Source organism: Myotis nattereri (assembly GCF_964212035.1).
Source record: "Myotis nattereri genome assembly, chromosome: 14".
Classification (NCBI taxonomy): Eukaryota; Metazoa; Chordata; class Mammalia; order Chiroptera; family Vespertilionidae; genus Myotis; species Myotis nattereri.
In genome coordinates this window covers 32,025,558-32,039,136 of record NC_138089.1, presented here as the reverse complement: position 1 = coordinate 32,039,136, position 13,579 = coordinate 32,025,558, and the positions used below count along the sequence as shown (strand labels likewise).

General features: G+C 36.9%; 1 protein-coding gene across 4 annotated transcripts in view; it reads right to left on the bottom strand.

Annotated features, from left to right (window-relative positions):
• CEP70 (centrosomal protein 70) overlaps positions 1-13,579 on the bottom strand; it is a 54,129-nt gene that overhangs the window by 27,015 nt on the left and 13,535 nt on the right. For all 4 annotated transcript variants that reach the window (XM_081106161.1, XM_081106162.1, XM_081106163.1 and 1 more), the window contains 8 exons: positions 8,164-8,254; positions 7,913-8,036; positions 7,309-7,489; positions 5,768-5,937; positions 3,870-3,926; positions 2,323-2,404; positions 2,143-2,231; positions 606-680 (listed from right to left, as the gene is read on the bottom strand). In XM_081106161.1, coding sequence (XP_080962287.1) covers positions 606-680; positions 2,143-2,231; positions 2,323-2,404; positions 3,870-3,926; positions 5,768-5,937; positions 7,309-7,489; positions 7,913-8,036; positions 8,164-8,254 — 869 coding nt within the window. The remainder of the gene's footprint in view (positions 1-605; positions 681-2,142; positions 2,232-2,322; positions 2,405-3,869; positions 3,927-5,767; positions 5,938-7,308; positions 7,490-7,912; positions 8,037-8,163; positions 8,255-13,579) is intronic.

Sequence of the window (13,579 nt, the reverse complement as noted above, 5' to 3'; positions counted from 1 at the left end):
TATACAGTTGATATAATACTTCTAATACATATATTAATTCATAGTTTTCAAAATATTTCATCCCAATGATCCCTTAAGTCCCTTTCCCTTGAGTCAAAGAGTACACATAGATAACCTTCAGAAAATATTACCACTAGTAGAGGAAAAATTTTTGAAACTCCTCTGAGTACGTGCTTTTCAAAGTCAAGAAAGATACAAATGGTGAATATAAATGGATCACTGCATTCATTCTGGTACTTTTAAAGTATGATGAGGCTATATATTCTTCAGGTCATGGCTACCCCCATGATTTGGGGCTTGCCATTTCTAATTTCAATGATTCTCTTATAATCCTTCCATGATTTCCAAAGACAATTTTCTAGTTAAAATCTTGTCCATATTAAATTAGGCAAATTCTGTTTTCTTGTTCTTATTTAAGATGAATATACAGCCAAATCCAAAACAGTAGAAATTGTTTTTAAACTGTGGAACCAGAAATACCCCTTTTTAATGTCATTTCCCTCCATCAGCCTGGTAATTTTAAGCCAAGCTCACTATGAGGGAAAATGAGAGTTAATTAAATACAAAAGCCTAATAAATTTGTAACTTTCATAAAATATAATTACTTGATGCTTTTCTTTAGGGCTTTCTCCAGTTTCTTCACCTGCTGTTTATAAAGTATTAATTCATGCTGTGTGGGCCTGTAGAAAATAAATCATATTAAATATATTCAATTTATTAAAAAACATGTAAGAATATTTAATAATAAACAATAGTGTATACTTTGTTACTTGTCACAAATATGCTTATTAAAATTCTTAAAATATCACATGACTGCTAGTGAGGGTTCATTGGCCATTGGATTTCTTCTCTATTATTTTCTATTCAAAACTTTTTACCCATTTTTATCATTGTAAACCTATTATCTGTTTATATATGAAATATTTCAAATGTACAGACAAGAATAAATAGTAAAACAAATAGTATTTTACAAATAGTATTTTACCATATTATAATTAAATATTAACAGATTTGGTTCAAATCTCTTAACTCAGTGGTTCTCAACCTTCCTAATGCCGCAACCCTTTAATACAGTTCCTCATGTTCTGGTGACCCCCAACCTTAAAATTATTTTCATTGCTACTTCATAACTGTAATTTTGCTACTGTTATGAATCATAATGTAAATATCTGATATGCAGGATGTATTTCATTGTTACAAATTGAACATAATTAAAGCATAGTGATTAATCACAAAAGCAATATGTAATTATATATGTGTTTTCCGATGGTCTTAGGCGATCCCTGGGAAAGGGTGGTTCGACCCCCAAAGGGGTCGCGATCCACAGGTTGAGAACTGCTGTCTTAACTAAAACATTATACATATACTTAACACTGCATGTGTGTCCCTTATTAATGTCATTCCTCTCTTTTGCATAACACAAGTAACCACTATTCAGAATTCACTGTTCATGATTCCCATACATGTTTTAAAATTTTTATTATTTATATTATCATAATTTTCCATATTATTATGTGGCAGGTTGTTAAAATTTATATAAGAGGTTTATACTACAGGTGTCAGTGCCCTCTCCATTAAAGTATAAGCTTTATGAGAACAAGGTATTTGTTTTGGTCATTATATTATACTAGAGCTTAGGAAAGTGTCTAACTTATAATAGATGTTCAACAAATATTTGTTGAATTAAATGTCTCATTCCTTACTAATCACTGTACACATGTAGAGTCTCATTCTTTTGTGGTAGTATGCTGTATATAAATATACCTTTCTATAGTATGCCATTTAAACTTTTCATCTTATTCTTCTCCCATAACATAAGGATAAGATGAAATAATATGTCCTGGAGGAATTTGGGGATGGGAAACCTACTAGTATAAGAATCTACTACTGAATCAATTCTGAGCTCCTACCCAGTTTTATCTTTTCAATGTAGACTCCTATTTTCTCACTTCCCTTGCCTACCTATGTGTTCTTATTCCTTCCATCATATGACAGACAACTGACTAAAATGAATATGAGAGTATGAATTTCCTCAAGATTAGTTTTAGAGTAAAAGGGCTAGAATGACTCATTTAACATTCTAAATTCCAATATGTGTTTACTTTTCAAAGGTTACATAAAAATTACTTAAATTTCTCTCACCTGGTTTCCAAATCTTTTTGGAGATTCAGCTTTTCACTTAAAAGTGCATCAATCTTAAATGTTGATTCCTTCAGTTGATTCTGTAATGACTGCAACATATTTCATAAAAAAAAAGTTAACTTTCCTACATGACTACTTCACTTTATAAATAAGTAGGTATGAGTCAGGTAGTCTCTGTACCAGTAGAAGGCCTTTATAAGTTGGTGAGGCATCAAGGCTGCTGTAGTCTTCTTCCGACTGACTTTCATCTTCTTTATATTGCCTATGAAAAAATAGATGCAGTACACTTATGAAAAAATCTATCTTCAAAGGAACAATTCAGCTAACAAAAATTAAATCAATCTAGTAACATTTTGATAACCCAAATATGAGTTGAAATTTAAGCCAAATTTCCTACTTGTCCTTATAGAGAATGGTATTAGGTATTAGGTACTACTACCTAATCGTAATATATCTGCTATCATCTTAATTAAAATATAAGATCAGTGGAAACCAGAACTTTGTCTTGTTTGCCATGGTATCTCATTTTCTAGAAGAGTATGGAGCCTAAGAGTGAATGAAAAGCACTTGTTGAATGAGTAAACAAACAAAGCATACTGTTTTTTTCCTTCTAGTACTTTTATGTCACCAAAATAACTATATGAAAAAATGTAAAGTATAAGTGGACATTTTATTTCCCTTAACAGACTGCAAAATCCTAGAATGTAAGGATCCTACCTAAAACTCTGTCCTATCTCTGTAGAAGCTAACACCATGCCTACCATCTAAAACACAAGTTTCATTTGAAAACCAGAAGGTCCCTGAAGTTACTTATAATACTGCTTTCTGAATAGAATGAAGCAAGGAGTTACTCTACCATGAGCTGTTCTTTTCTTGTCTTCCCTTCCTTTCACTTTTTTCCACTTCTTCCCTCCATCTGCTCTCTTTTTTAAAGTCTCAAGGGGCTAGAAGGAATCAGCAACCAGCACAGCTCTGTCACTGGTCCTGCTGAGTTTCTGGAAAGTTATTTTTCTTAAGAATACTAGAATGTATGCTTGATGAAAGTGGAGATTTATCTGCTTAGTTCATCATGGTATCCTTAGTCCCTAAACCAAACCATGGCACAAAGAAGGTGCTCAAATAAGTATCTGTTAAAAGAACTGTCCCATCTATAAATGATGAAATAGAATAGCTACTATTTTAATGACCGTATATGAAAGCACTTTAGGTCATTTGGCCTTAGATTATTCAGCTATTTTAGGTTAATTGAAGACCATTATTTTTATCTTTACCTTTAATTTCTTTAATCAGAGGTAAACTATGTTTTAGTCTATATGCTTGATTTTTCTCTATGACATTTTATCTTTAGCTCATATAAATCTGTACACTAATTAGACTGTACTTTGGTAGATAACTAATCTAATTATATCACTTTGTGAATATACTCAGTATCTGATGGCTTGATGACATCAAATAGAATAAATTATAATACTTTAAAATATACAGTAAATCCTATTTCTTCTGTAACCAATATTTTGGTGAAATAAATATATATATTTAATATAAATGCAACAATAGACTTTAACATAAGTAGTAAAATACAGTGTTCAAGAGCTTTATTAAAAAATTCATAGTTAGATATTAGGTAGATTTCCAAAGCATATTTTAGGTTTCAAAAGGCTGACTACTTTTGGTGTGATTCACAACTGGATAGTATTTTAAAAACTGCCATACAGGATTAGCTATACCTTTGTCTATGAAGTTTTCTAATTTTGGATTCATAGTAGTCAATTAGGCAAAGCAACCTAGAAAACAGGAAATAAATTATTTCAAAATGTGATACTGTAGCATTTACTATTCTTTCTACATAATTTCAAATTATAGTGATAAGTGTACAGATAATCTAGCAAGTTTATAAAAAATTTAAGTGGTTTTGCCAGAAGTATTATAGTAAATCATATATTACTTTCAAAGTATAGTTTTAAAAATAACCACAATCATTATATTTCAGCATATTAAATGTATATTCTCATAGTCCCAACAGTTCTACCTGTAGCAATCACTCTCACAGAAATATATGCCCCAAGGTTGTAGTCAAGATGAACAAAGTTGCTCACTGCACCATTATTTAGAAAGGTGAAAACACAGAAACAATTTACTCTTCAACAAGGAAAAAGTTAAATAATGGCACATCCATACTATAGAAAATGATGAAGCGTTAGAAAAACAATGTATATTTGTATGTCCTAATAAGGAGTAAAGGAAAAATTAATGTTGCATAGCCAAATGTATACCACTACTATTTTTTAAAGAAATAATTGTATGTGATTTTGTATGTGTATTGAAAAATAACTCTATAGGTTCTTAACTGGGGGATAATACTATAATCTAGGGAACAGAGTTGGGGCTGCAGACTGGTTGGGGAGAAGGCAAGATATTAAAATTTCATCAATGAGCATGACAGCCCTACACAATAAATTGTCCCACCCAAAATACCAAGAGCCCTCCTGTTGTGAAACACTAGGAAGGGCACAAACCAAACGATTAACGTGGTTATCTCTAAGGTGTGGTAATTAGGAGGGACAGGCAGGTCTATAACATTTTACTTTAAACACTTCTATATTATTTGAATTTTTATAAGCATGTACTGCTTTTTTAATTTAAAAAAATCCTCAAAGAAAAATAAAATAACACTATACTTTCACATGTTATTCTTTTTAAAATAAGAATTCATACTATTTCTCTCCTATCTTGGGAAACTTACCAATCTCCTGCCTTTAAATCTAATTCAGCTAATTGTGCTTTTAATACTATAACTTTATGGATTAGTCTTTCTTTTCAACCTTTCCCCATACCCACACATACTAGCTTACATATCATCCTTTCTATCCTTCACAAATCCTCTCATCCCCACACTTCCCTCTTAAGCTACCATTCCATTTTTATCTTTTCCTCCTTAGCAAACTTCATTCATTCTGGGTGACTGCTACCGGCTATCTTCAATAAACTTGTAGTGAGGAGTTATTTGTGTCAAATGGGAGTTCTGAGCAAATAAGACAGGAAGAAGGTAAACATATACACGGATGAGGCAGCATGTAACACTTCGTACCACCTTCTCCTTGAAACATTCTGTTCCTTGGTTATCCTGACTCCCAAACATAACTTCTCTTCTGCCTCTCTTTTGTCTATCTGAAATCTGGAAGTTCTCTGGAGTTCAGTCCTTCTAACTGCAGCCCTGCTATTTCTACATAGCTGGCATAAGGTGCTTAGGCACATGTTCAAAAATGAATTTGTCATCTTTCCTCTCCATTCCCCAAATCTAACTTGAAATCTAATAATCTTTGACTCCTCTCCTCCTCTCAACAACGACAGCCAGTCAGTCTAGACAATTTCTGTCCATCTCTGCCATCTCTCTTTTAGCCCTAACACAGGCGTTGATTATCTCCCACCTAGACTATTACAGCTCATCATTAACTTGTCTTTCTGTCTCTGGGCTTAATTTCTTTGCTCAAAAATCCTGGGGATTTTTATCCTGCTATATAGAAAGCAGAACCCAATTTATAAGAGATATATGTAACCACTCCCAAGATAAAATTAGTTTTAAAAAATGATGAATCTATCCACATATCAATAAAGTAAACATTACTGTCTATCCAAGATGGTATGAGGAACTCTTTTGCAGAGATAAGAAAATACTCTGTTTTGAGTGGCAATGCGCTCTTCCTCCTCCTTTGATAATCTACAGATATCCTTTTGCAAAAAAGCAATAGCCTCTTGTTGTTCCATTTGTTTTCTCTTATAATGCTGACATTTTGCCTAGAAGAAATTTTAAAAAAACATAATTATAACATGTACATCTAGGACATGCAGTTCTAACAGTATTGTACACAAAGCCATCTTCACAGTTTCTATCAAACTGCTTCATTCAAGAACTTCAGTACTGAGGCTGTTTTTAAATAGGTACTAGCTCCAGAAACACTGTCATAAATGTAAACATGTAACAAGCAAAATAGGTATAAAATAGAGGAATTGTAGCTTATAACTGCTTGCATTCAAGGTTTCATAACAGTAAAGGAAACCGAGAATCTCCCTAACACTAAAGAAAAAGGAAAGACATTGGAAAGTATCGAGCTACTATCTTGAGAGCACATTAAAAAGGCAAGGCTCAGTGGTTGAGAGTATCGACCTATGAACAGGAGGTCAGAGGTTTGATTCCTGGTCAGGGCATATGCCCAGGTTGCTGGCTCCATCCCCTGTGTGGGGCGTGCAGAAGGCAGCCAATCAATGATTCTCTTTCATCATTGATGTTTCTCTCTCTCTCTCTCCCCCCCTCTTCCTCTCTGAAATCAATAAAAATGTTAAAAAACAAAACAAAAACAAAAACAAAAAAACCAAGGGGACCACTAGCTGCTTTGGCTCAGTAGGTAGAGTGACGGCCTTCCTGAAGGGTCTCAGGTTCGATTCCAGTCAAGGGCGTGTCCCTTGGTTACAGGCTCAATCCCTGGCTCTGGTTGGGGTGCATGCAGGAGGCAACCAATAGATGTGTCTCTCTCACCTCAATGTTTCTCTCTTTCTGTCTCTCCCTCTCCCTTCCATTCTTTCTAAAAATCAATGGAAAAGCATCCTCAGTGAGGATTAACAAAAAAAAAAAGAAAAAGAAAAAGAAAGAAGGCAAGGTGAGAAGCAGCAAAGCCAAGAGAGAAGCAGGGGATAAGTGAAGGTGACTTGGACCAGAGTGGAGACTAAAAGAAGAAAGTTTTGGAGAGGAAATACAGGAACTCAGTTTTAGACATGTGAAGTTCTAGATGCCTATCAGTGATGTCAAGTGGGTAGTGGGAAATGAGTCAGGAAGTAAGGGAAGAGGTTTGGACTGTAGATTTAAATTAGGTGCTAAGAAAGACTGAGCATCACCAAGGGAGTTAGAGTATATAGGGAAGAAAAAAGGACTAAGGAATTACTACTAGGGAATCCCAACACTGAGAGGTTAGGGAGATAAGAAGAATCAGCAGTGGGGTTAGAGGGAAACCAAAGGAGAAAATATTCTAGAAACAAGGGAAGAATCTCAAGAAGAAACAGTAATAGGCCAAGTAAGGTAAAGACCACTGAATTAAGCAACATGGAAGTCACCTGTAACCTTGATGAGCTGTTTTATACTACTATTATGTAAGAAAATATATAACTCAGTACCTGTAAAGCTTTATGCTCCTTTTGAAGATCTTTCATTTTATTCTGCTGCTGGCAAGCTCTATTTATGGATTCATCCTCCAATTCACCAATTTTAGATTTCACACCCTCCATTATTTCTTCCAAGTCATTAGCTCGTTGTTCCTGATCTACTGCTCGGCATTTTTCTAGTTGAAGTTCTTTTCTAATGATAGACACACAAGTCCTTCCTTAGTAATAAACATAAATCACATCAACAAATCTACTCATCTAATAACATAATGAATTTCTAAAATTTCTTTGCTAAGCTATCACCAAAAGATTACCTATTAAAAATATTTATATTTGTGCCCTATCTGGTTTGGCTCAGTGGATAGAACATCGGCCTGCGGACTAAAGAGTCCTGGGTTCAATTCCAGTGAAGGGCACATGCCCGGGTTGCAGGCTCAATCCCCTGTGGGGGATGTGCAGGAGGCAGCCAATCAAGGATTCTCTCTCATCATTGATATTTCTCTCTCTCCCTTCCTCTCTGATATCAATAAAAATATATTTTAAAAATATATATTTGTATTTGCATCCACCTAGATACAAAAAATTCAAGAGAGGTCCCCCTACCCCATTTTCTTACTTAAGCTGCTGATTAGTTTCTATGAGCTCCTGGATCACATTCTGTTGACGCGCTGTTTCTTCCATCAACGTTTGCAAATTCTGTCTCATCCTTTGTGATGACTGTTTGTCAAAAACGATGAGATCTATATTTTTTTAAAAATAGAATACAAATAGTAAAAATAAAGGTAAGGCAAAAAAATTTTAAGAAAAAAATATTGTAAAGGAAAAAACAGCTTTTTACCATCAGGGGCAAGAATAGGGTCTGGTTACCTTTAAGATCTGTTCTTTTGACTAGAACTAAAGGTTTTAAGCCATGCGTCATCAACAGCACATTTATGCTCTCCCATTCTGCTTCTTCCTGCTACAATCACAAAGGAGAGAAAAGGATCAAGTTTATAAGTGAAAAAATACCTTCTTGTACATAATTTCCTTCATTTTCAGAATAACAGAACTTTTTCTCCAAAAAATTTTAATATTAAGTTTTGTGTACATACAATAATTAAAATTAAAACAAAACAACTAAAAAACACCTTGTAATTGCAGTTAATCAAACAGACCTTGGGTTTTTCATTTAACTGAACCAGATCAGGGCCCATTCAAAAGAAACAACTGCAAACTGAGTTACATTAATTGAATAGTAAAGAGAAGGTGAGTCACTTGGAAATAGTGTCATTTTAACAATGATTAAGGACACACACACACAATAAAACCATATCTGAATGGTTGGAGCCAATAATTTAAGTAGATCATATCCATTATATAAGAAACTAACTATAAAAAGGAGTCTGTCCATTCAGGTAACTGATTTGAGTAGAGTCATTCTGAGTGATTCTCTCTTTTTTTTTTTTGGTTTTTGGTTTTTGTTTTTGTTTTTCTGAGTGATTCTAAGTATGTCATTATGCCATAAAGCTGAGAGGGGAACTCTCTCTAGATTAAGTGAATAAAAACATAATGGGGCCCTGGTTGGTTTGGCTCAGTAGATGGAGTGTTGGCCTGCAGACTGAAGGATCCTGGGTTCAATTCCAGTCAAGGGCGCTTGACCCAGTTGCGGGCTTGATCCCCAGTGAGGGCATGCGTGAGGCAGCCGATCTACGATTCTCTCTCATCACTGATGTTTCTGTCTCTCTCTCTCCCTCTCCCTTCCTCTCTGAAATCAATAAAAAAATAAAATAAGAAACATAACAATGGGAAGAAAAATGAAATAAGGACATAAAAGATGGATCAGGCCTGGCAGATGTGGCTCACTAGTTGAGCATCGACCTATGAACCAACATGTCATGATTCGATTCGCAGTCAGGGCATGTGCCTGGGTTGCAGGCTCAATTCCCAGTGAGCAACTGACCGGTGATTCTCTCTCATCATTGATGTTTCTCTCTCTCTCTCCCTCTCCCTTCCTCTCTGAAATCAATAAAAATATATTTTAAAAAAGATGGATCGGAATAATAGAGATAATTTTTTAATGACACATTTAAATCCCTGATATTAACATAGTTTTATAATGGGCTTTTAATGTTACGTACAATAATCAATTTTGAAATCACTGTGTGAGGTGCTCTGCATGCTCTTTACGGTATTAAAGAATATTTGTGGAAAACCAAGATGGCGGCATAGGTAAAAACCGGAAATTGCTGCCTCCCACAACAACTTTAAAAATACAAAGACAAGACAAAACGGACATCATCCAGAACTACAGGAAGGCTGGCTGAGTGGAAATTCTACAACTAGAAGGAAAAAGAAAAGCACACGCAGGCTCAGAGGTGCGGCAGTAAAGTGCAGAGGTACGGAGACTCGAGCGCACGCGGAAAGGGGCGGCACCAGAGGACGCGGCCGTCTTTTTGAATCAGGAGGGAGTCACAAGCTCCCGACTGCTCTGAACTCCGGTCCCGGGAAGTCTCTGGGGACCCAGGACTCATACGGGAGAAACTGGACTGTCTGGCAGCAGGCAGAACTCGGAACTTGAGGGCGGCTTTCTCTCAGAGGTGCTTGCAGCAATTATCGGGACACTGAGACTTGCGGGCCGCTTAGGGCAGGGCTGAGGATCAGCCATAGCTGCTTGCTCTGCCCTTTGATTCCCTGAGTCCCCGCCCCACCCAGGCTATGGCAGAGGCTTTTGCATATGAATGCCCTGGCCCTTTGCAACCTGAAAATTACCTAACAAATTGCAGCAGGGCCAGACAGACCCAGAACTTCCAAGAGAAGGCCCAAGGCCCCACATCAGCTTGCACTGCTTCACAGTTGGGCCTCATCTGGGCACCTCCAAACTCCAAAAGAGGAAGGGGAATCTGCAGTTCTCTTCGTAACTCCTGCTGGGTAACCTCAGGAATAAATTAGCACCTCCTTAGATCCAAGAGCCAGTGTACCCAGTGGTCAAAGTGGGACCATCCAGATTACAACTCCTCAGATCCATAAGGGACACACTCAGGGGGCAGACTCAGTGAGCACCAAAGCCCCACTGAAGCAAGTCTTGCCCCAGAAGGGTGTCTTCAGCACAGAAGTTCTCCCACTGCAGACACAGCTGATTCTCACTGCCAATTGGCCTGGAGGTCAATTCCTCCCAGTGATACCAACAGCAATCAATGCATAACTACAACAAGATTGTGCACAAAGCCCACAAAGGGGGTGCACCAAGAGTGTCCACCTCAGGTAACTGGGGAGGCTGAGCCACTGGGCCCTACAGGACACCTAGCACACAAAGCCACGCTATCAACACAGGGAAGCAAAAAAATGCGGAGACAAAGAAACAGGTCACAAATGACAGAAATGGAGGAAAGCAAACGACTGGATATAGAGTTCAAGGCCTCGTTTATAAGGTTTTTCAAGAATTTTATGGAAACCGCCGATAAATTTAGTGAGACCCTGGAGGATATGAAAAAAGACCAACTAGAAATTAAGCATACACTGACTGAAATAAAGAATAATATACAGAGATCCAACAGCAGACAAGAGGATCCCAAGAATCAAGTCAAAGATTTGAAATACGAAGAAACAAAAAATACCCAACCGAAAAAGAACAAAGAAAAAAAAAATCCAAAAATATGAAGATAGTGTAAGGAGCCTCTGGGACAACTTCAAGCGTACCAACATCAGAATTATAGGGGTACCAGAAGAAGAGATAGGGCAAGATATTGAAACCTATTTGAAGAAATAATGACAGAAAACTTCCCCTACCTGATGAAAGAAATAGACTTACAAGTCCAGGAAGCGCAGAGAACCCCAAACAAAAGGAATCCAAAGAGGACCACACCAAGACACATCATCATTAAAATGCCAAGGGCTAAAGACAAAGAGAGAATCTTAAAAGCATCAAGAGAAAGACAGACAGTTACCTACAAGGGAGTACCCATACGACTGTCAGCTGATTTCTCAACAGAAACCATGCAGGCCAGAAGAGAGTGGCAAGAAATATTCAAAGTGATGAACAGCAAGAACCTACAACCAAGATTACTTTATCCAGCAAAGCTATCATTCAAAATTGAAGGTCAGATAAAGAACTTCACAGATAAGAAAAAGCTAAAGGAGTTCATCACCACCAAACCAGCATTATATGAAATGCTGAAAGGTATTCTTTAAGAAGAGGAAGAAGAAAAAGGAACTCTTACCATTTACCACAGCATGGATGGAACTGGAGAGCATTGTGCTAAGTGAAATAAGCCAGTCAGAGAAGGATAAACACCACATGATCTCACTCATTTGTGGAATATAATGAACACTATAAACTGATGAACAAGGACTGATCCAGAGACGGAGAGGCATTGATTGGACTGTCAGGCCTTGGAGGATAGGTGAGGGTGGGGGTAAGGGGGAAAGATCAATCAAAGGACTTATATGCAAGCACATAGGCCTAACCAATGGACACGGACAACAGGGGGGTGAGGGCATGAGTGGGGGTGGGGGGGGTAGGGAGGTAACGTGGGGATAAGGACACATATGTAATATCTTAATCAATAAAAAATGTATTTTAAAAAAATAAAGAATATTTGTAAAAAGCCAATTTGAGTGACTTTTCAATGTTTAAATGCTTGAAAAAATATAATTTATACAATAAGTACATTTTTATTACTGGTATAGTATGTAAATACTGAAATAGCTTAAAGGTTAATAATTTAGACAGACAAAGTACAAATAAAAGCATTACTCTTCACATCCAAATGCTCCTCTGACATTAAAGATTCTATCAAGACAAAAAAGGAACAAATTACCCTAATCACTCTTTGACAGCATTATGACCCACAGCACCAAATAAATCTTTCCTTTTGATTGCTGACTTTCTTTCCCTTCTTTATCTTTTCTACACTTCTCCTCCTTCCCCAAACCTTTCCTCTTATTTATGCTTAGGTCTTCTGGTCACAAAAATTAATGACACAGAACTAGAATTATTACTGATAGCCTGGCTGGTTAGCTCAGTTGGTTACAGTGTTGTTCTGATAAGCTCCCCGGTCAGGGTATATACAAGAAGCAACCAATAGCCCTAGCCGGTTTAGCTCTGTGGATAGAGCATCAGCCTGTGGACTGAAGGGTCCTGGGTTCGATTCCAGCCCAGGTCACATGCCCGGGTTGTGCGCTCTATCCCCAGTTGGGGGCATGAAGGAGGCAGCCAATCAATGATTCTCTCTCATCATTGATGTTTCTATCTCTTTCTCCCTTTCCCTTTCTCTCTGAAATCAATAAAATTTTTTAAAAAGCAACCAATAAATGCATAAATAAGTGGAACAACAAATTGATGTTTCTGTCCCACCCCCCTCTCAAATCAGTAAATAAAAAAAAGTATTACTGATATCTGTTTTAGTAGCCAAAAGCTCTGTGTGGATATCTCAGTGGAGGTCTAGCTAGTATGACTCATAATGACAAAATGCTTTGTAAATAATAATTGTCATGAATTTTGAATGATCAAGTTATACATGTTGCTCCTTATCTTTTCAACTGATTTTTTTTTAAGAGTGAGAAAGAGAGAGAGAGAGAGAAACATTGATCGGTTGCTTCCTGCATGCACCCCAATAGGGAATCAAACCTGCAACCTGGTATGTTCCCTGACCAGGAACTGAATCTGCAATCTTTGGTGTATGGGACAACACTCCAACCAAGTGAGTTACACTGGCCAGGGCCTCTAATACCTTTTAAGAGAAAGAATAACATTAACTGTTTGCAAATTCTGAGAAGAGCTAAGAATAGCATTTTCCAAAGTTATGTGCTGCAGAACACTTTATACTTGAGTCTCCTTTTAGAGACTGATATCTTAGAGTAATGAAATCATGTAATAGTCTTTAACCTGGCATTTCCCAAAATTATCCTAACTAATAATCGAGAAACATGGTAATTGACCATATGATCTCACTCATTTATGAATAAAGACCATTATAAACTGATGAACAAAAATAGATACAAAGGCAGAGCAACATCGAACAGACTGTCAAACTACAGTGGGAAGGCCGGGGAGGGTTTGGCGGCGGGGGGCGGGGGGGTAAGAGATCAACCGAATGACTTGTATGCATGCATATAAGCATAACCAATGGACATAAGCCACAGGGGGGTAGGGGAAGCCGGGGGAATGTCAAGGGGGGGCGGGCGGGAAGGAGACATATGTAATACTCTTTGTAATACTTTAAGCAATAAAAAAAAAAAAAAGAAATCATGTAATAGTCTTTAACCCGGCATTTCCCAAAATTATCCTAATAATAGACAAACATGG